This window comes from Mirounga angustirostris, unplaced genomic scaffold (assembly GCF_029215605.1).
Source record: "Mirounga angustirostris isolate CCGP_5_RB_7025 unplaced genomic scaffold, mMirAng1.0.hap1 SCAF_3, whole genome shotgun sequence".
Lineage (NCBI taxonomy): Eukaryota > Metazoa > Chordata > Mammalia > Carnivora > Phocidae > Mirounga > Mirounga angustirostris.
In genome coordinates, this window is record NW_026991711.1 from 51,046,617 (window position 1) to 51,074,612 (window position 27,996).

At 45.5% G+C, this 27,996-nt stretch overlaps 1 protein-coding gene across 3 annotated transcripts; it reads left to right on the forward strand.

Annotated features, from left to right (window-relative positions):
* Positions 1-1,970: 1,970 nt before the first annotated feature.
* Positions 1,971-27,448, forward strand: CNMD (chondromodulin). 3 transcript variants are annotated; one of them, XM_045869546.3, is made up of 7 exons: positions 1,973-2,201; positions 2,601-2,741; positions 7,428-7,568; positions 14,750-14,863; positions 18,933-19,086; positions 22,902-23,068; positions 26,928-27,444. In XM_045869546.3, the coding sequence occupies exons 1-7, from the start codon at positions 2,049-2,051 to the stop codon at positions 27,138-27,140; spliced, it is 1,083 nt and encodes a 360-aa protein (XP_045725502.2). In that variant the 5' UTR covers positions 1,973-2,048; the 3' UTR covers positions 27,141-27,444. The 3 variants fall into 3 exon arrangements, with proteins under 3 accessions (XP_064442098.1, XP_045725502.2, XP_064442097.1); XM_064586027.1 differs by having other exon boundaries at positions 26,931-27,443; XM_064586028.1 differs by lacking the exon at positions 2,601-2,741 and having other exon boundaries at positions 1,971-2,201; positions 26,928-27,448.
* Positions 27,449-27,996: the final 548 nt, after the last annotated feature.

Consider the following 27,996-nt stretch of genomic DNA (forward strand, 5'->3'; position numbering starts at 1 on the left):
TGCCGCTTGGTTCTTCCGTCGGGCGGTGCAGCCCAGGTTCCGTAACAGTATGAATGAAATAGAAACCTGATTTCTCCCCCACTCCTCACCCTTCCCTCAGTGTGCCTCTCCTCAGAGCCCATGTGTCCCCAAAGCATCCCTACCGTCACCTACTCCTACCAATCCCTCTCTCCTCAGCTTTATTTTCCTGCTTGCTTCGGCCCCAGCCCCTCCTTCCCCATCTTTCTGTTATCTCTGCCCCTTTCCCTGTGGCCTTCAAAGGTCTTTCCAGACCATGATGACCAGGGGGATGGGAGGGGTATGAAGTGTCAGGGAGAACTTCCTTGATCCTCCAACTCCCTTAATCTAGTCTCCTTACTTTCTTTTTCCCCTCAGTGCCAGAATTCTTGAAAGAACTGTCTCCATGTGCTGCATGCACTTCCTCCCCACCTCACTGTTATTTATTATTGTAGTCACTCATTTTTTGAAGTTAGTAAGTGTTCACAATACAGAATTCAAAACATTCCAGAAGGCACATGGTGAAGTATCTTCCTTCCATGGTGTCCCCAAGCCACAGGGCTCTCCTCAGGGGCAACCCCTGCTGTCAGTATCTTGTGTATCTTTCCTGAGAGCATATGTGTACATATTCTTGTTTGCATTTTTTTATACAAATGAAGGCATTTATGCCCATTTCCCATCCTTTGCTTTTTTCACGTAAAATATGTGAGGGAGTGTTCTACATCAGGAAATACAAAGCTGCTCCCTTCTTTGAAATCGCTGCCAAGAACCCTCTGTGAGGATGTACCAAAAATTCTCTGCTGTGGACACCCAAGATGTGTCCAGTCCTTTGCTCTAATGAAGATGCTGCAATGAATATCCTTGCATAGATAGGATTTTTCACCCTCGTGAGTGCATCTGTGGGATAAATCCACAGAAATGAAATTGTATTTTGCATTTTGGAATTAAATTACTTTCCATAAGGGTTGTACCAGTTCAACCACCCACAGCAATAGATGGGAGGCCCTCCGTCTCCCCAGCCCAGCAGCTGCCAAGTCCTACAGATATCTTCTGTGGGCGCCCATTCCATTCTTGCCTCCTTTCCCAGCCCCACTGCACCATGCTTGTCACATGGCGTCCCTCTCCAGCATCCCAGAATGGAACACTTCTGCCTGTTGCAGCCCCGCCCGTCCAATCTCCCTTCGCTCAGGAAACCTGCCTTCCTCCTGCGGACCCTCGCACACGGTGACTCCCCAGCAGAGGCCTCTGCATGGAGCTAGAACTCAGTATGGATTAATGGAGCCCGGCTGCAAATGAGGTACTATGTCATCCTGGTACTGACAGATGGCATTTCCGAAAGTGAAAAAACACCCTCCCCGTTCTGCTTTTTAAAAAAATATATGTTTCAGGTATTCCTTTGGACATAATGTTTTTGAGGTGCGTGTGTGTTGCCATTGTTGATTTGTTTGTTTAACTCACTTAACCAAACAGAATGCACTCTTCTTCTGGTCTCCCCAACTCCTTCCCTCCAGCCCCCTCTGCTTGGCTTTCACTTTTGCTAGTGCTCTACCCTCCTCCTAGACCTTCTAGAGACATGGGTGGCAAGGGCCATCTCTGGGCCCTACTCCATGCTCTGGTCCCAGGGGCCCTCCAGCAATGCCAAACTCTGTCGGGTTCCACCAGCTTCCACCCCGCACACAAAGTCAGGAAATGGGCCTCCAGCCAGCTGTCACAGCAGAGTCCTCTGACATTTGAAGAGATCCTTGGATGGTAGAAAGAGTCCTGGCATTTTCACATTTTGAGGATCGCAGCTCTCAGCATCCTCGGCCTACCCATCCCTCCCCATCTCCGTCCCCACCGTGACACACTCAGGGTGCTCTGGGGGAGGGGGAGCAGTAGACAGGAGAGGGCGGGAAGGGGGAGCGTCCAGAACGCCAGAGGAGCTCACGGGGCTGCTGGGGCGGGAGAGGGAAGGAAGGAGAGAGGTGAGGCCCTGGAAGGGGCGGGGACGGCTGGGCTGGCCCGGGCGGGACGCGGCACTGTGAGGACACGCGCGTGTGCGCGGCGTTGAAATGCCCGGCCCGTCGGGGCACCAGGACAGAGCCCAGGGCGTGCGCGGAGCCTCCCAGTGTCTCGCTCCTCCGGCCACAGCCATGACAGAAAACTCCGACAAAGTTCCCATCGCCCTGGTGGGGCCTGACGACGTCGAGTTTTGCAGTCCCCCGGTGAGTAGGGCTCGGGATCCCCAGTCCCGCTGCCGGGTCAGTGGAAACACGCAGGGCCCCGGCTTGGCGCGGGCGTCCGAGCGCACTGCCCGGAGTCAGGGATTTGCGCCACCGAATGCGGGAGGCGGGTGCCCAACCCTGCGCGTGTGCAGGGGGCTCGGGACCCCAGACGGGCGCGAAGGGGAGGGCGGGACGGGATTCAGGAGGGGGAGTCCTGTGGCTGGCGGAGCGTGCACAGCCAGGGGGCCGTGGCCCTGCTCCGCCGAAAGTTTGCCTATCGCACATCCACGCCTGAGCACAAGGGGCCTTCGGGAGGGAGGGCGGCGAGGGTGCCGGGGTGCGGGCGGCGCAGACGTGACCGGTCCCCCCTCCCCGACCCTCCCCGGCCCCGGCCCGCAGGCGTACGCCACGGTGACCGTGAAGCCCTCCAGCCCCGCGCGGCTGCTCAAGGTCGGAGCTGTGGTCCTCATTTCGGGGGCGGTGCTGCTGCTCTTCGGGGCCATCGGGGCCTTCTACTTCTGGAAGGGGAGCGACAATCACGTAAGTCCAGAGGGCGGCGCGCGGGCCGGGGAGGTGCGCGGGGCGGCGGGGCCCTCAGGTCACCCGCATGTCCCCCCCTAGGTGGAGCCAGAGCGCTGGGCCGCGGGGGCCCTGTCGCCCCTGCTGAGGCTTTCCTCTAGGTCCCCCGGGGCACCTTCTCCCTTCTTCCCTGCGCCACCACCACGCTGCTTTCTGCTCTTGGCGGCTTCGTAGAAAAGCAAGCCGGAGCTTTAAGGGAGAATACTAAAACGTAGAGTAGCGGGAGAATGCAGTGGACGGTTGGAGGAAGGCCCTTTTCTGCGCATCTCAGCCTGGCGCGGGCAGCGAGCAGTCCTGAGACTGTGGGGAGGCACCTCAACTCTCTGGCCTCAGCCTTGGGGAAGAAATGGAGCTAAATCATCTCCGAGGCCTTTCCCAGCCGAGAAAGCCTGCGAATTTAAGAACCTAGGACAAAGATAGTCCTAGGGAATATTCAGACCCAGTATTGGGGATGAATTTGACCTTTCAAGAGTTTGGGGGAGTTTTTGTTATTGCGTGTGACCTGTCCAGGAATGCTCCCTTCTCTCTTGCCCTAAGGAAAGAAATGGGCTAACTTCGTTAAAGGTGGCAAATCTCTTTAAAAAATCAGTTCTGGCCTAGTCACGTGTGATGTAATGGTACATGATTCACTGATGGCTGTCCTCCTGTCTTTGTATGTAACTGTTTATTTTAAAGCTCCACCAGCTCTCAACGAGTATACAAAGCGCTTCTAACGTGACTGGGCATAATTCCAGGGTGTTCTCTACGTACCCTGAGTTTTGTTCACCTATGTAAAGGGGGGCATTTTATCTTGATGACCATTGCCAGGCCTGGTATAAGCTTATTTCGACTAATGGAAAAGAATTCCATCTCCAGGATGCACACAAAGGGCTTTTTCTTAATCACTGCCCTCAGAGGATCTGTGACTGGTGTTTGTCACCCCCCCCCCACCATGAAATTCAAAGCATGAACGAATTCCAGTACTTAGAGAAAATGGTGCTGAAAGCAATTCAACCATTTTACACATCACATCTTCTGCAGTCACTGCATAATTTGTATTTTTAACTCAAATGCCTACTGTAGATAATCATGCCATTTAGCACTGAGTCTGTTTTGGAGACTATATCAAATTTACAAGCATCGATTTGTAAGATCAGAATTGCACAGTATTTTGTGTATATTTGAAAAGTGCCTTAATGTATTTGTATTTTAAATATAGAAGTTAGGCCAGATGCTCATGTTTGAAAGCAGCAAATCTGAACAGGAGAACAATTTCAAGATCTACATCTCCATTAATAGCAGGGTTGAGATTGTCATCCCTTGGGAAATTGTATGGTATTCGCATGTAAATGCTGTCTTTTAGATGACAAAACCTCAGTGGCCTAGGTCATTTGGAGATAAAAATAGCTTTGCTTTGTTTTGGGGATGGTAGAGATTTTAGACATGATGTCTATTAAAATGAATACCATTTGGCATCTAATTATTCAAGGCAAATACAACTAACTGACAAGCTTATAAAAGGAGAGACCGAATGATCATCCTGACTAAGTGGGGCTCCCTTTCTTCATCTCGTACTTCAGCACAAGAATCTGGTTCAAGAGAGCAGTATTAAATTCTAAGACTACAGAGCAATAGTGAATCACATTTTATTGCCAACAATCAAAGTTATTTCTATTTCCTGTACAGGCAGAAGAATGAAGAAAATCATGGTTTTTTGTTTTTGTTTTTTTTTACAAATCCCAAAATATTTGGTGCTACTCTAGATTACTTACAGGTACTGAAATATGGGGAAAGCCCCACCAATAAGAGAGAAGTGACAACCCTGCCCTGTGGGAGGAGGGGATGAGATCAGTGCTTGAGGCCTTTATTCTCAGACTGATTTTTCTAGATAGTGGCCCAAACATTATGTCATTAATCTTACAGAACCCAGGCTTCATTAGAAACTCACTAGCAAATACTCCTGGCCGTAAAAGGCACCGTGCTGGGCAGAATTTTGGCAAATAATAAACTTCACTGTATTTAGAGACTCGCCTGAGGTACTAACAGCTCCGTGGGCTCAGAGCAGACAATGTGATTACTCCTCTTCTAGCCCAGCCTCCTGAGCTCAGGGCCCAGTACTTTGGAAATAGCTTTGGACTGTGGACCCTCCCACCATTCACTTCACGAGGGCACAGACCTCTCACCGCTGCCCCGTGCACAGCACGCTCCTGCTATAGGATGGGCTAAGGCTAGGTGACAAGTGACGCGAGTCCTATGGCTGGTCAGGGAGCTTCTGTCGTGCAAAGGTGGCAGGGGCGGTGGTGGAGGAAAGTAAAATTAGGACCACAAACCACCCCTCTAGTGTTATAATTTTGTCTCCTTAATTTTGCGAAGAACTTGGGAACGGTTCATTTCTGAAATTTTGCATTGCCTTACTAGTAGAAGCTTACGTGCAGTGCTTTCTCACACACACACACACACACACACACACACACACACACAAAGCCTCTAAACTGCATGAGCGAAGGACGTTTGTTGCAGCAGGAACTCACACAAATGTTGTCTGCCATACTCCTTTTGACCATCATACTCAGCCCATGTGAAGAGTGGCTGCTCAGAGAGCCCAGGGACAGAACAGAGCCCGCTTTCTAAACCTTACCTGCAGAAAGCACCAGCTCAGCCAAAGAAAACAGGCTTCCCAAACTGGGCTGATCACGAGGACCTCCTGAGATGCAAAGTGCAAACAGACTGGTGGGCTCTGCTCCAACTCCGCTAAGTCAGAATCACTAGAAGTGGTTCTTATGATCAGGCCAGTGTGGGGGAGAGCATACCGCAGGGATCCAAGTGCAGGGGGGAGGGAAGGGCACGGAGAGATGGGCCGGCTGAAATAGCGTGCCAGTATTTTCTGTACCCCTGAATGAAGGCTGTTGCCCGGAAGGGAACTGGCTTGCAAAGCCATTCTACATCTCTGCTGGTAAAATAAAACTGTGCTCTGTGGGTCTCGTGATAATGAGTTTTCCACAAGTAATGATCTGGTAATAACCGATACTTCTTCCAGTGTCTGTCCATGTAGCAGTCTTTCTTTATAATGAGGGAGAAAATCAGACTTGAATTGAATCTGAGCTATTGGCAGTTCTGACCTACTGACCTGACACTAAGTAGCAAGTGTCTCTCATCAGTTCTCAGTCCTTCCTCTTTAAAGATTTTATTTATTTTTTTTTTTAAGATTTTATTTATGACAGAGAGAGAGAGAGCACAAGCAGGCAGAGAGGCAGGCAGAGGGAGAGGGAGAAGCAGACTCTCCGCAGAGCAGGGAGCCTGATGCGGGGCTCGACCCCAGGACCCTGGGATCATGACCTGAGCCTAAGGCAGACGCTTAACCGACTGAGCCACCCAGGGGCCCCTAAAGATTTTATATCTTATATGTTATATAAGATATAGAGAGATACACACACACACATATGCTTCTAAGTCAGAAAAAGGAAGAGGGAAGGCAAGGGAAGGGAAGACCCACCTACTACCCCACAACACAGAGAAAGTTCTAGCAGGGCAACAACACACTGAGCAGGAGCAGTGTGTGAATTATTTTGTAAGTTAGTGTACTAACAAGATGTCTAAACTAAGAGAGCCCTTTGGATGATCTAATTTAGTGGTAAACTAAAAAAACAACTATTTCATGGAGTTATTTTTCTTAAGATTTTACTCAGAAATCCAACACATAACACAGATAACAAGTAGAGCCGCTCTGGCTAAGTTGTAGGTGGACAGGAGAGAAAGGACGACCCTCACAGTCCCACCTGCTCTGCCACCATCACCTCTGGGCCACCTCTGTGAAACCTTAGAGCTCGAAGGACGTAAATGAAAACCATCTCTGAGGCCCAGCTTCTTCACTTTACACCCAAAGCAACTCCCAAGACCCAGGGATAAGTGGTGTGGCCACTCGTTTTTCTGATTCGTGGACCAGTGCTCTTCTCTGATGCCAAGTCTCCCTCCCTTCTTCCCCCACACGTCTCCTAACAATATGCCCTCCAACACCAGATGTCTGTCCCAGTCATTAAAATGACTAACTCCCACTTTGAGCTGAAACAGATGTGCACATTGACCTTGCTGTCCACAAATGTTGCTCTCTATCAGGCATATCCCAGCCCTGTCTGTGGTCCTCACTATATGCCATACCCCGGGTCAAGTCTTAGCCAGAGGATTTTTAAAAACCTTTCAAATTGAGGTGCCACTGCAGACTTGTTCAGTTAACAGCCCAGTTAACCATTTATCCATCGATGGCTCTCAACTCAGACTGCAACGTAGAATTGACCTAGGAAAAGAAAGATCTATGTCCAACCCCCATCCCCACAGGGTCTGATTTGATTCATCCAGGCGGGACACGCATGCACGGTAGCTGGAGATTCTACTCAGATACCTGTATGCGTGGCCAGGATCGCAAATCACTGAGCTATTTGAATAAGTATCGGAGACTACCAAAGCTTTTACTTTTAAGGTATTTCTTAAAGAAATTATTGTATTAAATGATTGGTGTATGGATGAAGCCCTCATATGTAAATATATTACTATTAACGATGATTCGGTGTATCTCTAACCAATGTGAAAGCTACCTCATGTACTGCAGGTCAAAAGATAAGCCCTGAATTGCTCTAAAAGGAAAGCATCCCTGACTCCTGTGTTCACTTCTAGATTTACAATGTCCATTATACCATGAGTATCAATGGGAAATTACAAGACGGGTCAATGGAAATAGATACTGGGAACAACCTGGAGACCTTTAAAATGGGAAGTGGAGCTGAAGAAGCAATTGAAGTTAATGATTTCCAGAATGTAAGTATATTTCATGCATTTAGAGAGTTTAACCAAGGCAAGCCTGGAAGGCTTTCCCAACCCAGGGAGAAGCAACATCTCTCACACACAACCAAATGGTAACTGTCCTTTATGGCAGTCATGGCGCCACTAATTCACATACATTATGCAGCATATTGTCTCTGAGAAAGGACCACTCTTTGTCCTTTATAGTTTCAAAATGAAAAAAACAACACCCTGGCACTGAAAAGAACAGGTACTTGGAACTCTATAAAAAGTCTTGGCAGAAGGACTGGAAAGAGCTATTTCTTTCCAAGCAGCTTTCTGTAACACAGTGAATAAAATGCTCAAAGCATCCCAGAATGTTCCAAGGTCTGAAACATGAACCTGCAGAGAGGAGGGAAATTGTAATGACCTAACAATCTCATCAACAATAGGTGGGATCTACTTACATACTTCTCTCCGTTCTTCAGATTTCCCATTTAATCCAGAAAACTAGCATGGAGAAATTCCCTGTCATAATCCTATGCTTTCTGACCATGGCCAATGACAGATAAAACATTCGAGTCTCCTTTGAAAGGGGCAAACACATTTGTTTCCCGAAGTCCAGCTTATAGGCAGTTTGAGACCTCAAGCTCTGTGACGGTGCTTTGGTGCTTCGGCATACGTCCACAACACAGTGGCACTCGGGGCCCTCTCTCCTGTTGGCCCACATAAATATCTTATTCTCCTCATGTTCAAAGATGAGGAAAAGGCATCACTGTTTGTGTTCTGTTACACCTGTAGATGGAGTAGGTGAGACTCGATAATGAAAAAAGGCACTTGAAAATAATGACTCTTCTGATAGTTTATTGGCCTACAAACATCTCATCGACCCACCTTGCTCCAGTTGATGAGAAAAACTAGAGATGCTTTTCAGTTGAATGAAAGAACTCCCCTTGCTGATGCCAAGTCCTGTTGAATACCAAACAGATGCTAACCTTCGAGCCCCGGTGATAGGTGATGTTAGGTATTCCTTGCTGATGGCAAGGACTGGCTATGTTTCAGAGTGGGCTCTGCTTGGCGGGGAGGGGGGAGGGGTGGGCTCTGCAGCCCTGGATGTGACCTGTTAGTCGGAGCTTTGCAAATGGTTCTGGTCAGTGCACAAAGATAATTTCTCTGGACCTGTTAAAGGCTTTTACTGCTAGATCCAGGACAAGGTAAAAGCATTTTTTCTTTGTACTGTTCAACGAAAGATGACAAAATGTGGCTCCCACACACACATCATTCAATCCAGAACAGAACTAAATACCTATGATGTGTCACAAGATCAAGATATGCAAAGGGAGCTACACAGATGAATAAGAAAAGATCCATCTCTCTCAAACATGCATGAATCAGGAATACACTTTTAAAATATTTTAATCCCAAACCTATATTTCTGTTTTATAATCCTTCGGTTCTAATAATGGTATTGATTGTGTTTTGTTCTCATAGGCCAACAGAACCACAGATATTTTATAAACTGATCAATTCTCTTTGATAGCTTCCACATTTCTCTAAGTCAGAACTGGTGAGTAGGACATTTTTTTGATGGATAGAACCAGTTAGGGGTTTAAACAAGCCTGGGCTTTTGAAAACACATGATTCAGCCACGACGGTACCCCCACTATTACTTTCTCTTATATTTTATTTAAAGATTTTTTTTTTTATTTATTTATTTGAGAGAGAGAGAATGAGAGACAGAGAGCATGAGAGGGAGGAGGGTCAGAGGGAGAAGCAGACTCCCTGCCGAGCAGGGAGCCCGATGCGGGACTCGATCCCAGGACTCGAGGATCATGACCTGAGCTGAAGGCAGTCGCTTAACCAACTGAGCCACCCAGGCGCCCCTTCTCTTATATTTTAAATCACCCATCAGATTCAAGAGGTGTTTATCAAGGCCTACTGTGTGCAGGAGACAGTGCTAAGCACGGGGGATGCAAAAATGACTGACACTTGGTCCCTCCCTCAAGGACCTGCCATGCAGAAGTGACTTCAGGTCCGCCTGGGAAACATGCTGTGACAGAGCTATGAACAGAGTGGAACACACTTGCGGGGAGGGGTGGTAAAAAAAAAAACCCAAAACAGAATCAGACTTATAAATACAAAGAACACTGATGGTTGCAGGGAGCTAGCTGCTGGTAACTAGGGGGTTGGAGCCGAGGTTTTACAGAGGTGATGACAGCTGAATCAGGTCTTGAAGAATGATTAGGATTTCAACTAGCAGAGACGTAGGAGCAGGGCTTTCCAGACCCAGAGAGGAGTGCTGAATACAAATGCACAGCCCCACTCTTGAGTTCTAAGTAGCCCAGTGTGGCGGAAGGTGGGGAAGGGGAGAAGAGGGGTGGGGGCAGATTAGGAAAGGCTCTAAATTGTGAACCGTGAACAGTCTCCCCTGCTAACCTAGGACCCCACCAAGATTCTAGTAGAGCCAATGGGGAAAAAAAAAAAAACCCTCCTGAGAGGGAATAGCCCTGAACAAAGGGCTCCAAGCTGTACACTGTGAAAGAAAAAATTATTCAGGCCACTTGTTAAAAATAGGAAGGCAGATCATATTCAAAGGGAGCTACTACAGTGGGGTTTTACAGTAGGAGAGAGAGATTGGGTTCAACTCTGAATACGATAAGGAAAGGTGGGAATTTATAGCCAAGGAGTAGGGTAAGGGTATTGGTGGATAGAAAATTACTAAGAGATAGAGTGGTTCTTTACTAAACTGAACCAACGGGATTTTTGTTAAAGGCAAGCCAGGGTGATCAGGTATCAAGCGTGGTCAGACCAAGGCCAACTCAGCAGGATTCTTGCTAAAACTGGAATAAACTGGCCAAGGCAGAGCCCATGGTTGGGGCCTAGTCAAAAGGAAGACTCAGAGGAGACTGACTAGAGGTGGGTCAAGGAGGGTCTTTGTCAGTACCCCAAGGAATATAAAAAGAGGTTTGTTCAGAGTGTATGAGTTGCATTCTAAAAAGTTTTACCCTCAGAAGCATCAATGCTGTTGGTTTAAGCCAACCCATCTGGCATAATGACTCATTTATATAACATAAAACCTGGTTAAAAATTATATACAAGTGTTCACTACCCAATTCTTTTAATTGTGTATATTTGAAAATTTGAATTTAAGAAGCTGGAGAAAAAAAAAGATAAAAAAAAAAAAAAAGAATAGTGTAAACTACCTGGTAGATAGGTTAGTGATTTCAAAAATCAATATAACCCTTCCTCAAAAAATTAAAAATAGAAATACCATTTGGTGCAATAATTCTAGTACTAGGTATTTACCCAAAGAATATGAAAACATTAATTCAAAAAGATATATACACCCCTATGTGTACTGCAACATTTTTTACAATAGCCAAGATATGGAAGCAAACCCAGTGTCCATCGATAAATGAATAAAGAAGATGTGGTATATATATATAGTGGAATATTACTCAGCCATAAAAAAAGATGAGATCTTGCTATTTGCAGCAACATAGATGGACCTAGACAGAGTTATGCTAAGTGAAATAAGTCACAGAAAGACAAATACTGTATGATTTCACTTACATGTAGAATCTAAAAAACAAATGAATAAACAAACGAAAAAAAACAAAACAAAACCCCAAAACAGAAGCCGACCGATAAATACAAAGAACAAACTGATGGTTGCCAAAGGGGAGAGGGAGGAGGGGATGGGCAAAATGGGTGAAGGAGAGAGGGAGAGCAGGCTTCTGGTTATGGAATGAGTAAGTCACAGAGGCGAAAGGCAGAGCACAGGGAATATACTGTGTATGTGACAGGTTGTTCGGTGACAGAGGGCGGCTACACTCGTGGTGAGCACAGCATCACGCATGGCCTTGTTGAACCGCCATCTTCCACACCTGACACCAAGGTAACATTGTGTGTCAGCTATACTCAAAAAAAAGTTTAAAAAATCAATATGGCCCCAACTAGAACACCAAAGAAAAAGAAAACAGAAGTAATTTATACCATAGCTTGGACTTCCGGATGCGAATGCTCAGCCTGATGTAACTCAGAAACATCATGACGTCATGGGCTTGCTCCGGTAGGTACATTACTGTCAGTGCCACAGCCGAAAATGCAGCCTGACTGAAGTGTGTGCTGGCAAATTAAATACCAGGCTATTTTCTCAAACAGGGAACAAACTACCGTTTTGTCTCCATTTTCATAGTGACTGCATTCTTCAGAACGCCCTCGTGCGTTGAGACTGTGCCAGAAGTCATGTTGCGTTGATATGTAAAAGTGTGTTAGGTTCTAGGCACAGATCCTTCCAACCTGGTTTTCCAGCCAGGCCCCGGGGCGTGCAGTTCTTCAGGACTTCCCCGGGCTCTGTGCGACCCGGCCCCCCGCCCTGGGCCCTGCCCACGGAAGGCCAGGAGAGCCCCCATCTTTGTGACAACCAAAAACTCCCTGGAAGATTTCCAAAGTGCCTTCTTGGGGGAAGGAGCCCTTCTTGGAAACTTCTGGTCTAAGCCACAGAAATCCATGGGATCCTCTAGACAGAAAAAACAGGCAGCTAAAATGAGATCGCCGGACTCTTAAGAAAAAAAATTAGCTAGAGCATTGGACTCTGCACTCATTATCTTTCGTAGCAAATTTCTTCATTATCACCAGCTTCTAAGGCCTTGTTTGTTTGCAGAAACATGAGGTTTGCTTGGCTTTCCTGTGCTTTCCCATTCCCTCTGTTTAATCTCTTAATATATCTGGCTGCTTGATATGGATCTGTAACCAGACAAGGTGGTTAATATGTGTGAATTCCTTCCCACAGGACCCATCCCTGTGGAGTTTCAGTTCTCTTTGCAGCATGTAGACCGTCAGAACTAACTCAATACTAGATTCACATTCGGGGCTGTGAATCCTTCAACAGAATCAGCTCAATCCTTTGGGGATATGGTAATGGTGATATGGTGTTTCCTCCCTTGCAGCTCACATTCAGAGGATATGAGGGTTGCAAGTGAGGAGAACATAGCGCGTCACCTCCCTCCACTGCGTTCTGTTTTTCAAACTGTGAGCCCTAGATTTACATGCAGAATAAGAGCAGCAGGTGTTCAGGAGAGAGCAGGGAGCAGTGATTCTCAGATGTGTTCCCTGGGCCACCAGTGGCCACAGCAGCACCGAAGAGCTTGCTGGAAATGCGGAGTGTCGCCCCTATTCAGACCGACCGCGTCAGAAACTCCGGGGCTGGGGTTCAACACTGTTTTATGGATCAAGGCCTCCAGGTGATTTTGATGCAAGGGGAAGTTTGTGAGCTGATGGTTCAGAAGAAACTTGGATTCGAAGGCTGTGTCTTAGCCCGTTCAAGCTGCTGTAACACACGCCCAGCGCCTGGGTGATTTCGGAACACCAGAAATCTCTTACGGTTCTGGAGGCCGGGCAGGGCGAGATTAAGGCACAGCAGATGAGTGTTTCTTGTGGGCCGGCTTTCTGGTTCACAGTTGGCCCATCTTCTGTGTCCTCACGGAGCAAAAGGCATGAGGGAGCTCTCTGGGGTCCCTTTTAGGAGGGCACTAATCCCATTCGCGAGGGCTCTGCCTTTATGACCCGATCACCTCCCAAAGGCCCTACCTCCAAATACCATCCCATTGCGGGGGGGTGAGTTTCAACATAGGAATTTGGGTGAGGGGACAAAAACATTCAGTCTATGGCAGGCTATTTCAGTCATTTAACAACTTTGTTACCCTGAATAAGTTCTTTTCTCCCTAAACTGGTGGTTGGCCACCCTGGCTATGCCTTAGAACCACGTGGGGAGCTCTGAAGCCCACTGCCGTCTGGGCACTGCCCCAGGCCAATTAAATGGGAGTCTCTGCCGAGAGCCCCAGGCATCGATGGTTTTAAATCTCTCCAGGTGGTTTTGGCGCAGGGAGTCCCTCCTCCTGGAGTGGGCAAGGATATGGCTAGCCCCTCTCCCTGGGTGAGAGGTGATGCTAGGACTCATGTGTCACATATGTGAACATGGCCCATTAGGCCACAAGGCGGAGCATGAGGAGCTTTAGGAAGAAGGAGCCTTTCCTCCTCTGCGCTCCGGCACGCCCCCCCTCAGCCCTTGTAGGGCTGCTGGCTCTCAGATTACACAGGGTAGAACTTGCCGTGAATGTCCTCTGTTCTTCACGGAACAGGGCTGAGTCCTGAGCCAGGACCCCGAGATTTCTGATGCTTTCTTCCCCCCCACTCTGCTGCACTGACACTGGAACAAGTCCCGTATCTCCCTGACATTTGTCTCAACTGAACGGAAGATCAGCAAGTTGAGATGTTTGGATTTCTGTGGGTGTCTGCTGTTACGGCATAAAATCTGTAGGCCTTACCACTGTTTCTGGCCACTCACTCATCATGAAATCCACCAGCTTTCCACCAGGGTGGAAGTAAACACTCTTGGGACAGAATGTACTGTCAGGCCTCGTGCACCTGCCGTAGTATCGGGGCTGAGCGGTCAGCCGAGCCTGGAGCCCTGCGGCTGACGTCTCCCTTGAGGCTGGTCCCTAGGCTGACAAGGAGGAGACATTGTTTGAGTCTCACAGGGGACAAAAACAAAGCATCCAAGTCCCTCCGGGAAGGTCTAGGAACAAAGGTCAGCTCCTGGTGGTGTAGGAAGCTTTACTATTTCCCTGGCTCGGTGACTTAGGAAAAAAATCTGAATTCATGGAATTAATGAATTGGGCACACCTCTTCCGAGAACCTTTACGGGATCCCCAAAAAGAAAAAGATTCGGATACTAATGTCAAGAGGCTTATAACTGAGTGGGGACAGAACCTCGACAAGGAGTGGCCACACAGGCACGGAGAGCTAAGTGCCAGACGAGGGACTGAAGGCTGGAGGTTTGCACAAGTCACGGGGAGGAGGAGCCCGCTTCTTCACCTGGGAGGATCTGAGGAGGCTGCCTGGACAAGGCAGCCTTTCACTGGAGCCTGCCAGGGTTGATGAGGCAACTAACACACTCCGTCCCAGCTCACATGCCCCTGGCAGGGGTCTCCCCGACCACACTGTCAAAAGTACCATCCTGTCGTTCCTGCCTCACACTCTGCTTTATTTTTCTCTGTGGCACTTACCACCACCTGACTTCGCCTCTGTTTATTTTTGGTAAATAACGCTACGAGGTAAGCTCCATGAGTACTGACATCCCGTCTGTTCTGGTCATCCTTATACCTGGTGAATAAATGAACGAATGGATAGGTGGATAAACTTTTCTTTCCTAGGGCATCACTGGAATCCGTTTCGCTGGAGGAGAGAAGTGCTACATCAAAGCACAGGTGAAGGCTCGCGTTCCAGAGGTGGGCACCGTGACCAAACAGAGCATCTCCTCCGAACTGGTGGGTACCCTCGGCATGCGTGACAGCAAGGGGGTCTGACAGACATCGTTTGACTCCACGGCCCTTTCTGTCTCTGGTTCCTGGATAGCTTCATGACCAGAACATAAGTTCTAGTCCTTCTCTGCTGAAGAAATTAAAACTATTTTGGTCCTACTTGTTGATCCCCAGAGATCATACTTATATGATGTAGTATCCTTAAAGGTTTCGGTAAACCATATTTTAAAGCGCATAAAGGGGCTCAGTCTTCACATGGCCCTTGTTTGCCTAATTTTTTTGGGGGGGGACTGTCTGATTAGTGATGAAAACAATATAAAGGACTTGTCATGACAGACTCTTCAGTAAAGGGGCCTCGGGAGCTTTCTAGCCTCAGTTCCACTCCGTGTGGGAATTCCTCCTGAAAATCTCCAGCGGCTGATCACCACACCTGTGCTGGAAAGCAGCGACAGGGCCCCCTTCCCTGGGCGCCAGACAACTTGCCAGGGGAGTGGGGGGGGGGGGGCGCGGAGATCAAACCGTTGTGCCTACTCTGAGCTGAGCTGGCTCCCCTACAGTTTCTTCCCCTTGGCTCGAGTGCAGCCCAGTGAAGCTTCTTAACCTGTATTAATTCCTTTCCTACGTCTCAGACGCGTGAGGTTTTTTAAGCATAATTCTTCCATTTATTATGAACAACTTGCCTCTGAGCTTGATTTTATAAAAATTTACTTTAAGAATCGCACAGAGTTCTAAAGACACATCTAATACCTTAAAGTTTATCCGATGCTTTAGGGCTTACGAAGCGGTTACATGATTGTTGTCCCCCATTTGCGCTGTGGCGGAGTGCAGTGGGAAGAATATAGACTTTGTGGAGTTGGAAGAATGTGGGTTCGAATCCCAGCTCTGACGCTCACTATGGATGTGGCTTCAGTTCTTTGCGCCTCAGTTTTGTCATCTACAAACCGAGGGTCTGCCTCCTGTCTCCGGGGCTTAGAACGCACTGGATAATGACTACTCAGTTGCTGCTACAAATTACTAATTCCATTATGACCAGCTTTGGCTCTCCCTGCATCCCTGAGAGGGAGGTAAGGCATCCGGTCCCTTGAGGCAAAGGAAGAAAAATAAGGGTAAGCAAAGGTGCCTGGAAACTGATTGTTTGCTGTCACAGAGAGCAGCCTCAGGTGTCTCAGAACAAAACAAAACACAAGCTACAACGAACCGGTGAGTTTTTAAAGCTGGCCGTTATAGTACAGACTGTAAAAACGACACCCAGCCTGCCTTCGATCTGAGCCTTGAGCTTCTCTTAGTGCCTTACCATTTTGTTACAGTCCTATTACTCAAGTTCTGCAAAGCGGAATCCTTTACTCGTGTTCTCTGTCAACAGACCTAGAAGCAGTTCTCGTCCCCTGCCTTCCGAAAGAGCCAGCTCTCTAGCCGCAGCTGACCGATATCTAATCCTAAGTTTGCAGTACTTTTCCAGGGCCTTTTAAAAACAAGTGGGTTTTTTTTTTTGTTTTTCCTTTTTAAAAACAATACTTGGTCACTACAGAAAATTTGGGAAATACATAAAAGAATAGAGAAGAAAATCACCCACAGTGGCTTAATTCCACAGATGTTCATGTTAATACTAACGTTAATGTTTTGGTGAATTATTGTCGTGTGCGGGTGTGTGATATTCTTTTCATAATTGAAGTTATATTTTTCTACATTCTTATTACCCTCACTTTAGTTCTTCTAAAATGTAGATTATAATGGATATATTACATATTCAGATGGCTATAATTTGAAAGTCTTTTGTTCTTGAATACTTCAGCCATCTTCAGTTTTTCACTCTTTCAAATAACAATTCAAAATAATTACTTGAATATAGAAATAATTCACGGTGATGAACGGTTTAGCATTTTGCAGCTTTGTCTGCATCTGATTCTTTTCTCAGACCATAGAGGCTGATTTTTCCTGTGTTTGCGTTGTTTCTATCGTGCTTGGTGGATCCTCTGGTGGACAAAGCCAAATTCAGGCAACATGTTTGCGTGAATTAGGAATGTGTCCAGCTGTCAGTAGCAGAAAACTACAGAGTGACTTAAACACAAAAGGATTTGTTTTCCTCCATAGTGGGCCATGTGGAGGGAGGGGGCTGCCGGTGTCGGCTTGGGGGCTGGCACTGCTGATGTCTGTGGCCTTTCCGTCCCTGCTCCAACCGTCAACCATGCATTCAAGTAAGGAAGTCAGGAAGAGGTTGAGCAGTGTCAACCATGACTTATCCTCATCAGGAAAAGTAGAAGGCTTCGCAGCACCCCAGCATGCTTCAGTGTGACCTGCATAGTCTAGAACTGGTCACGCGGGCACCCCTAGCTGCTGGCGTCTCTCCTGGGGGCGGGGACACTGCCGCCTCACACAAAAGCAGGACTGTGTGGCAGGGGCAGGGAGAGGAGAGATGGGGCAGGCAGCTGAGGCCGTGTGCCCCAAGTTGATTGCACATTGCCAGCTTGTAAGATGCATAGGTCTGCATTACCCCTACCACCCCACTCTCTCCCCCGCACACTTTAGGTTATGATGGGGTAGATTTATGCACCACTTGATCTCATACATTTTTCATCAGTTTTGTATAACTTTAAAAAGCTGCTATACCCAAAGAGCATTCATTTCCTGGATGGAGCCATTTAATTTAAGGTAAATAACTGGATTACCTGAGTGTTAGCATCCTCCAATAACTTTAAGTTGTTTTAATGCAACCATAAGCCTGGGGGTCGAGAAAGTATAAATGAAGGGCTGCTTTTAGCTAAAAATATGGAGAAAACATATTAATTTCTCCAACCTATTGCAAACTAATAAATATATGAAAGGAACAACCTGGCAAAATAAATTTGTCTCCTGGGTTATCAGACGGTTCTCAGCATCTCACTGTAGAAGAAAATCCAGGATTTAGCTTTGAAATCTCAGTGGTATGCTTGATGCAAGGAACATCTGAAATGTGTTTTTTATAGCTGGGAAATGTAGAAATGGTTTATGTTAAATAATACTTTGAACTGAAGACATTAAAGAACCAATCACTTGCTTTTTCCATTGTTGTTCAGAAGCTGCAGAACAAAACCCCAAAGGATTTTCACTTCAAATGAAGGGCTCCTCTATCCTTTATAGGATTTCAGAGTCCGTTCAATTGCTTTTCCTCAAAAAATCTTTGATCAAAAACATCAGATTAACCTAAGTCTCAAAGTTGGTATCAAGTAATTTTCACTTCCATTCAGGACACTCAATATTCACACATTTCAGTTATCCAAAGGCAGGGCGACAAGAGGGGCAAAGACAACACTGTGAAGAGAGTTACAAAGACAAAAGACACACACCACACCACACCCCCGCCCCCCCACTACACACCACACACAAAAACCACAACCCCACACATACCCCCTACACACACACCCCCACACCCATCCCACACACCCTACATACCCCACACACTACACACCGCAAATCCCCTCACCACACACATACCACACACACCCCATAACCCCATATATACCCCCCTACACATACACACCCCCACACACCACACACCCAAATGCCCACACTCACCACATACATACCCAACCCCACATACCCCCCTACACATATACACCCCCACACCCACCCCACATGCCCTACATACCTCCCCACATACACCACACCCCACACACACACCCCACACACACCATACATACCCCACAACCCCACACATAACCCCCTACACATACACACCCCCACACCCACCGCATACTCTACATACCCCCCACATATACCATACCCCTCCATACATGCCACAAATCCCCACACAGCACATACTACACACACCCCATATCCCCACACCACACACACACACCCCACATCCCCACACCACATACACACCCCATAACCCCACACATACCCCCCTACACATACACACCCCCACACCCACCCCACACTCTACATTCCCCCCACATATACCATAACCCCCCCATACACACAAATCCCCACACCACACACACACAGTTCTCATTAAGTTTTTATTAGGTGAAATAATCTACACAGCATGTTTCACTGTCCTCTTTGCTCAATGCATTTCATTTTTACTTACTTGCAGGAAGGCAAGATCATGCCAGTTAAATATGAAGAAAATTCTCTTATCTGGGTGGCTGTAGACCAGCCTGTGAAGGACAACAGCTTCTTGAGTTCTAAAGTCTTAGAACTCTGTGGCGACCTTCCTATTTTCTGGCTTAAGCCAACATATCCAAAAGGTAACATTTTAAATCCTCTTAATGCTGCTGGGAATTCTGTTTATGTGTTTCCTGTGAGCCTTTCCGCAGGCCTGAGCCTGTAACAAGGAAGTTACATCAGGATGCGTGCCACAGCGTCTCAGTAATTGGCAAAAGAGATCAAAGAGAAGGAGGTTGACTGTCATGAATGTTTTAGGGACGAGCAGCAGGGTTAACAGGAAGTGGATCAGGGAGATAGAATACCACTGCATTATCTGCCATTTTTATGACAGTCCCCCCTTCTTTCTGCTCTGCCCCTTAATCTAAGTTGTTTGCACTTTCAATTTTACATTTTTTTTTATTCCCACGGCAGAGAATCAAGGGACTAAGAAGCTGTCATACTGCTGAATCTTTATTATGTTCAAACCTAGAATTATGGGACAGCCAAAAGCTTCTTTGGGTATAGGTTGAAATTCTTCCAAGTTCAAGGCTTGAGCATTGGCTTCCAGGTCCGTTGAAAAGAAATGAAGGGCCTCTGGGGTTCAGAGCTAGCCTGGAACACACCCTTGAGCTATCTGTGGGTGGTGAAGGGCAAGTGAGCCCAGAGGGCCAACTCCTTCCCGAGTTTCTCCGTCCCCAGGGGTCCTTTCACTCCTCACCACCAGTCGCTCCACTGCACCCATCCCCCAGAGGCCTACTTTGTAGCTATGGCTCAAGTGTAGAAGAAAGGCCTTTCTCCCAGCACAGCTGACACACACTCTGTCTTCTGAAAGATTTTATTGGACACAGAGCAGCACGGAAATCAAATACAGGCATTAAAACCACCAAGCTCTGGAGGGGCAGCGGGCAGTGATTATAGAGAGAGAGCAGTTAGTTTCACCAGATGAAAGAAGTTATGGAGACAGACGGCTGCACAGCAATGTGAATGCATGGAATGCCCCTCAACTTTACAATTAAAAATGGTCAAAATGGTAAATTTTATATTTTACCACAATTAAAAAAATCTCACCAGGCTTAGAAAGTCCAGGCTTCTGATTCTGTCACCGCTAATTTATTCCTACAGTTCACAAGTCTCCTTATGTCCCAAAGCTTGGATAAGATGGTTACTTTCTGACCCAGGCAAAGCCAATAGGATCCAATTTATAAGCCACTGGCAGTGGCCTCTTGGGAGGAGAGAGTTGAGAAGGATCCTGAGGCCACATGCAGGCTCAGTAAGGAGGAGTGGCATGAGCAGTGTGCCACCTCTGTAGGGGCTGGAGAGGGCTGCCAAATGGACCGTCACTTTGCCATCCCTGCTCTTGCTGCAGTGTGTGCTCGCAACTCACAATTCTATGACCTTTTGCCAAGTGCTGGCTTCTGATTCCTCACCTGCCTCCACATGGAACGAGCCTTCTTGCTTTCCACCTCCCAGGAACTACTCCAACACTTGTCACCTTGTCCACTCAAGGACAAAAGCCTCTGACTCTGCTACTATGTAGAGCTCTCTGTAATCACTTTGTTTGAAGACAAGCCTCTTATCCAGTTCATTCATTTATTCAACACACTTTTTTGAAGGCTTATTACGTGCCATTTGCGTGCTCTAGGTAATTGGGATGCATTGGTGCAGAACGGACAAGAATCCCTGCCCTCAGGGAGTTTACACTATAGCAAGGGGAAACAGTAAACACACACTAAATTAAAATAAGAAAAGCATATGGTAGGATACAAGGTGCTATGGAAAAATAACAGAGCAGGGCAAAGAGGGTGGGGGTGGAGACGTGAAGCCGGTGCTAGTCTGACTGATAGGAGGAGTACCTTTACCCTTTGGCAAAGAGTGTGCTCCCTACTTCCGAGATGTAGCCTGGCCCCTCACCGCCCACAGCATGACCACAGCTTAAGTATTCAATCATCACAACACCCACCCCAGAATGACCTGTTACGTACACCACCAGCAAAGTGGAAACCACCTAAATGCCCCAAGTTGGAAAGGGTTAAATAACTGTTGGGTTAGCCATAGGGTGGAATATTACACACATTAAAGATGGTTTGGTTTTTTTTTCAGTCTCTCATAAATGCAGTCACATTTAACGATAAAATCAAGAAAATAAAATCCCCTCTGAAGATTCCTGGTCCCTAACACCTAATTCTAATAAAAACTCCCCAACTCCAGGGTCCAGCAACCTCTGCTGGGTCCTTAAGCTGGCAGGTCATCAGCATCATGTAGCTGTATTATCAGGGACAGTGGCGGCTGGACAAGGTCAGAGGGAAGGGTGACAGCTGGTGGCTGCTGAGCTCTGGCTGCATGCCAGCTACCAGTCACTGTGCCAGAGCTTTAGGTTTTGTCCCCACTCTTTACCAACAACTGTCCAGGTAACTACAAATATTCCCATAGATGAAGAAACCAAGGTTCATGGAGACTTAATAACTTGCCTGAGGTCATTCAGTTCAATAAAGTGGTGGTGTTCGGATTTGAATCCAGGGCTCCCTGATGCCTCTCCAATCACGAACTCAGAAATCTAGAAGTTATCCGTGGAAGCTCCCCGTGGCTGTAAAGCCCATCTAAGTTCTCAGAAATAACACAGCATGATATCATCATCATCACCTAACATTTGAGTGCTTATTATATGCCAAATGTTATGCTAAAACCCTCAGACACAGCTCTATCCTCTATCAGTACTCTGTGAATTCGATATATTATCTCCATTTTACAGATGAAGAAAGTGAGACTCAGAGACACCAAAGCCAGTGCCGTGTGGTACTTCCCATGTGTGTTATTCGGCAGCTGTGGGTCATGCCGCAGGCCCCCTGTGGTGGTGTGATGGGACTAGAGTACTGGGCTGGGAGCCAGAGAAGTTCACGTTTGCCTTCTGTTTCTGCCACCCATTCTGTGATCTTGGCCAAGTCTCTTGGTCTTACTAAGCCTTGATGCCCTTGTGTATAAAAGTATCTGCTTTTTCTATCCCGCCCATAGCATTTTAAAAGACTCAACCAAGATAACAAATCTCCTGAAAATTATAAAGCTTCATACATATACAGTCAATCCATTAAGAAAGCACTCAGGGCTGGGGTGCCTCACTGGCTCAGCTGGTAAAGCATGTGACTCTTGATCTCAGGGTTGTGAGTTCAAGCCCTAGGTTGGGTGTGGAGTTTACTAAAAAAAAAAACAAGAGAAGAATGCTCAGGCCTTCAAGTAGCCTTGAATACCTGATCATCGGTGGTTTCAATAAATGAAGATTTTTGTCAGAAGTCTGGAGGTTGGTTTCTGGCATTAGTAGCTACTCAGCGATATCACCAGGGCTTTTTCTAGCCTACTGTTTTGCTACCCATACCATATTGGTTTATCATCCTTGTGCCTATCCCTCTGGTCACAAATTGGCTCTCATAACCCAGGTATGTCTATGTTCAAGAAAAGAAGACAAGACAGAGAAAGCTGTTTCAGTCCTCTTTTTACCAAGAAAGCAAAAGCTTTCCCAGAAACTGCACCAATATATTCTGCTTATATCTCACTGGCCAGAAATGTTCCATCTGGTCTCTCTTAATTGGAAGGGAGGCTAGGGAAACAAGTGGTATTTTACTTCCTCAGCCCCTATAGGAGAGGCAGGTAAGGAAAAAGGATTGAGAATGGGTTTTTGTTAGCTAGCTCACAATATAAAATGCCTCAGTTGGGACTATAAAACCAAATCTTGGTTATCTGTATGTTAACCCAAGACTCTGAAACATGCTTTATTATTTTAAAAATCCTCAATACAAATTTTAATAATTAGACAAGAATGTGTTTTGATACCCCTTTATGCTTTTACCCATGTAATCATAGTACTTCCTTAGTTATCCAAATAAATGAATTAACTTAGAGCAATTTTTTTTTTTTTTTTTGTAAGAAATCCAGAGAGAAAGAAGAGAATTGGTAAGAAAAATTGTTACAACTACCACAAGAAGACCACACAGTGGACCACGGGGCAACCCAGGCCCCGGAGGACCAAATAACAAAACCAGACCCAGTGTTCAAGAGGATTCAGAACCCTTCAATCCAGACAACCCTTACCATGTACGTACTGATGTTTTCATGACTGCTCAGACGAATCCCTTGAACATAACATTGAAGGGGTGGTTATTTCTACTTGAGGCTTCAAATGAGCACTTAATAGTCAACTTAGATTTTTACTCAATTATTTAAAAAAATGCATCTGAATTTGTCACAGAGTTTACAAAATGAGGGTAAGACACTTAAGTATGGTCTCTGTAGTGTGAAATCCAGTTTGGTTGTAACCCTTATTCAGACTTGTTTTCTGTGCTCTCCCTTTATTGAGTCACAGGCAAATCCGTAAAGACAAATTCATATCAGGAATTTGATTACTCAAAAAATGTTTCCAAGAATGTGCCCTGGGGACAAGACATGGAATGAAAGTATTCTCCTTCTCCCTTTATACCCACTTTATTCACCCATTCAACAGACATTTGCTGAGAACCTGCTCTTTCCCAGGCCCTGTGCACACAGACAGGAGTTAACTTCTGCATTTGGAGGCTCTCAGTCCAGGGGGGAGACAGATTCATATACACAGATAAAACAATTTAGACTGAAACACTGGGCACTGGTGTTTATAAGCATGGCACTAACGTGCTAAAAACTTCTCAAATCCTCAAAAAATATTTACCGTAAGTGAAGGGAGCAAAAGAATAATACGTAAATTTTTGTAACTAGTGTTTTAAATGAAAAAATAATACATGCATATATTTTCTTAAAGTAAAAAAGGGTATACAATTAAATGTGTTTCCCTTCCACCTCACTTTCCCCAGAGCAATACATTAATAATAGCTATTTGCCCAGTTTTCTTTGCACAAGAAAGTGTACCATACAAACACATTATTAACACAAAAGATCATACACTTCTATACGCTGCTTTCTTTCCAGTTACAATATTTTGGAGATTGTTCTGTATCTCCTCCATACATCTACCTCATTCATTTTAATGGCCACATCATATACCATTGTGCAGATAGATGTACGGAAATTTAACTAGTTCTACTTTGGTGGACACATAGATTATTACCCTATCTTTTGCTCCTATAAAATACTGTTAATAGTATACAACATTGTACATGCCCCACATGGTCATGCGACGGAGTAAATGAGGTAACGCAGGCAAAGCTCTTAGCACAGCTTGGTACAATGTAGGCATGATCTTGCTTGGTATTAACTATTAGTCCCATTATACCTCTTGTACACGTGTTGGAATTTTTTGTTTTTTAGCATAAATACGGATGTATGGGTCTACTGGGTCAAAGGAGATGGGAATTTTACATTATTTAATGGAGGATGCCAAATTATCTCCCAAGGAATTAAACCAGCTATAGGTCTTCAATGGTAATGAAAGGGACTCATTTATTATCAAACCTCAAAAAAAAAAAATCTTTACCAGTCTAAAGTGTATCCTCTTCTTGTTTCATCTTGCCTGTCTTTATGTGTAAGGTTGAGCATCTTTTTATAGGCCAATTCATTTGCATATTTTTTCCTGTATAGCCTATTCAGTCCTATACTGTTTCATGTGTTACAAATTTAATTTTCTAGGTTATCATTTTAGACTAATATATTTTAGAAAGATTTAGAGCAAAAAGTATTTTTTAAATGACCCAAGGCTTACTGGAAAATTCAGGACACCACAGTACTTCATTCCTTGAAGTTCAAATAGTAAAAAAATAAATCTGAATAGGCAAACAGAAAATTTAATATAGTTTATTCCCTAGGTAGCTGGGCTAGCTAAATCTGGTTCAAGGGAGAGGGCATCAGCCCCTTCACAGAAGGGCAGGACGTGACTTTGCCTTGCTTTCAGATTTGAATGATCCATTTTCTCTGAAAAACTCCCAATTCTATCAGTTTTTCCTTTATTTCATGCTCAGCTTTAAGAAACATCTCCCCATGATCTCAGTCCTTCACATGTTCCTTTAAGGAAATATCCTGGGGCAATAAGCTGAGATTTCCTCCCAACTTTCAAATCCTAACAAACCTTTGTTGAACCCTCAGATGAGGCAATGTCTCAACCGACAGGCTTTTGACTCCCCCTACCCTGGAAGAGTCAGCTACAATCAGTGAATGAGCTGGTTTTCTTTTTGCTGTCCCAGATGAACCTAGTTCAAGAGATAAGGGGGAAAAAATGGAAAGTCTCAAGAATAAAGAAAAAAATGGTTTGAGAGAGTAAGGCAAATATTTTGACGATAAAATCTGAACATAAGCACTATCAGATGGTGTCAAGGAATTATCAATTTTGTTAGATAGGATAATGGCATTGTAGTTGTGTAGGCAACATGCTGTTTTAGAGGTGCACTTTTTTTTTTTTAATTTTTTTTGAAGATTTTATTTATTTATTTGACAGAGAGAGACACAGCGAAAGAGGGAACACGAGCAGGGGGAGTGGGAGAGGGAGAAGCAGGCTTCCTGCGGAGCAGGGAGCCCGATGCGGGGCTCGATCCCAGGACCCTGGGATCATGACCTGAGCCGAAGGCAGACGCTTAACCGACTGAGCCACCCAGACGCCCCTAGAGGTGCACTCTATTGTTTTTATGGGTGAAATGTCACAATACCTTCAATTCTCTTTAAAGTCACTTCAAATCTAAAATACTTCAGAAAAGGTCAAGCACATTTGACAAAAGGTTAGCAACTATCAAAACTAGATGATGTTCAGTACACTCTCCACTCTCCAGTGTTTGATATTCCAAATAATAAAAAGCACCCCCCCAAAAAGGTTAAGACTTGTTTGTGTACCAGCAAAGGTGATAGGGTTACCAAGGTTCACTTTGTTCAAGCCTGACCTATGTTTGGTGCTACATCTCCCCAGGTTCAAGTCTCTCAAGGAAAGAGACTTCAAGTGAATAAAGAATACACATTAAGGGCTTCTTGGCAATATAACTCAATAACATATTAAAGAGAATGCAGAATCTAAACCCCCAGGAACCTATGAAAAGGAAAACCAGATACATAGATTTGCCGGAGGGCAAGGTCCTTCCAGGTCTGTGGTATCTCCGGCAGTGAAAATAGGGATTGTGTAGGTGATTTTTACTCCGTGATTTTGTTCATGTGGTAATAATGGCACATAGAAACTAGAAAATAAAGTTTAAGGTCTTGAATTTTTAGACATTATATGGAGCCTTTTCCTGAGTGTTACAGACACCTTCAGGCTGAAATGACGGCAGAATCTAAATGGTGTCAGTGTTCTCAGCCAGTGCAGTTGTAAGAGCAATCTGTTAGCCCGGATGAAGGACTTTTCAAAAGGTGCTCCAAGAGCCCTGGAGGCCACCAGTACAAAATGGCACTAGTGTTCCACTCACTCAGTTAGTAGTGGCAGAAATGCTACTTCTGAATGTCTTTTTGTTTGCCTAACTCAAGACAAGCTGAGTCACTACTGAGTGGGAATCGTGGCTCATTAAAAGCATAGAGAAGGGGCGCCTGGGTGGCTCAGTCAGTTAAGCGACTGCCTTCGGCTCAGGTCATGATCCTGGAGTCCCGGGATCGAGTCCCGCATCGGGCTTCCTGCTCGGCAGGGAGTCTGCTTCTCCCTCTGACCCTCCCCCCTCTCATGTGCTCTCTCTCTCTCTCTCATTCTCTCTGTCTCAAATAAATAAATAAAATCTTTAAAAAAAAAATAAATAAATAAAAATAAAAGCATAGAGAAACTTCGTAATATTAAAAACAAAAAAACCAACTTCCTGCCAGTGACAGATGGAGGTCCCTTGATGTTTTAGAAGGAATTCTGAATTATAAGGTTATAATCAAGATTGAAAACCTCTTACAGAAAATTATGCTCAGTTCTTGTACCACTGTAACATTCAGGATCTTATTTTAAAATAATGTGCATGCTATCTAATTCTCATTGTGAAGAACACACAAATAATTACCTTTTATTTGACGGCAGCAGGAAGGGGAAGGCATGACATTTGACCCGAGACTGGATCACGAAGGAATCTGCTGTATAGAATGCAGACGGAGCTACACTCATTGCCAGAAGATCTGTGAACCCCTGGGGGGCTACTACCCATGGCCTTACAATTATCAAGGTTGCCGTTCAGCGTGCAGAGTCATCATGCCATGTAGCTGGTGGGTGGCCCGCATCTTGGGCATGGTGTGAAATCACTTCACATACCAGGTGCTTGTACCATAAAAACTAACTCGAGAGACAACCAGAGTACGAGGCATCTTGATGCTGAAGGAACCACAAAGTATTTTATGCACTGTTATTCGAGATACTTTTAACAAAAGCTCTCAATTGCTTTATAGAACTTTTATCCAGAAGGTGCAAATGTACTGAAAGGGTAGTTTAACGCTAAAATGCCATAACCATCCTTTTATTACTTGCTATTTTTTATTTGCTTTGCTTTGCCAATAAGGCCTACTTATAAGACTAACTTCCCAAGTTGCTTTGAAATAAACATGAAAAATCACAACGTCAAAAGATCTCAGCTGTACACTGGAGTTCTTTTTAATCAAGTCACTGAAGTAATTAAATTGGTTTGGGTTGTTATTTATACAGAATTCCTCCACTGGTCTTAACCTTTATTGTTCTTCCCAGTCTTGCATACGTGCTCCAAAGTTCCACATAAAAACACAAACAAAAAAGTAAAAGGGGACATATAACGGAACTTACCCGAGAGCAAGCACTATGAACTTCAAGGTGGTAGCTCACAGGAAATCTGTAATTTAGTTTGTGCTGGCATGTGATTAACAGGTGGCTGCCCTATGTCAGGAGTCACCCCATGGAAAAGAGCATTAGTATAAAGTGGGAAAAGGAAGTCAAAGATAGATTTCTGACTTGTGGGAAAGACTGCCATTGACATTCTGAAAAGCAGGTCTTCACATCCTTTTCAATCTGTTCAGTAAGTGGTCACTGGGCATGAAGCAGAGTGATGGCTACCTTTGTAGTACAAATCAGGCTGGTGATGGTAGTCCAATTACCAGTTAAGTTACTCTCATAGTAATAGGACTGA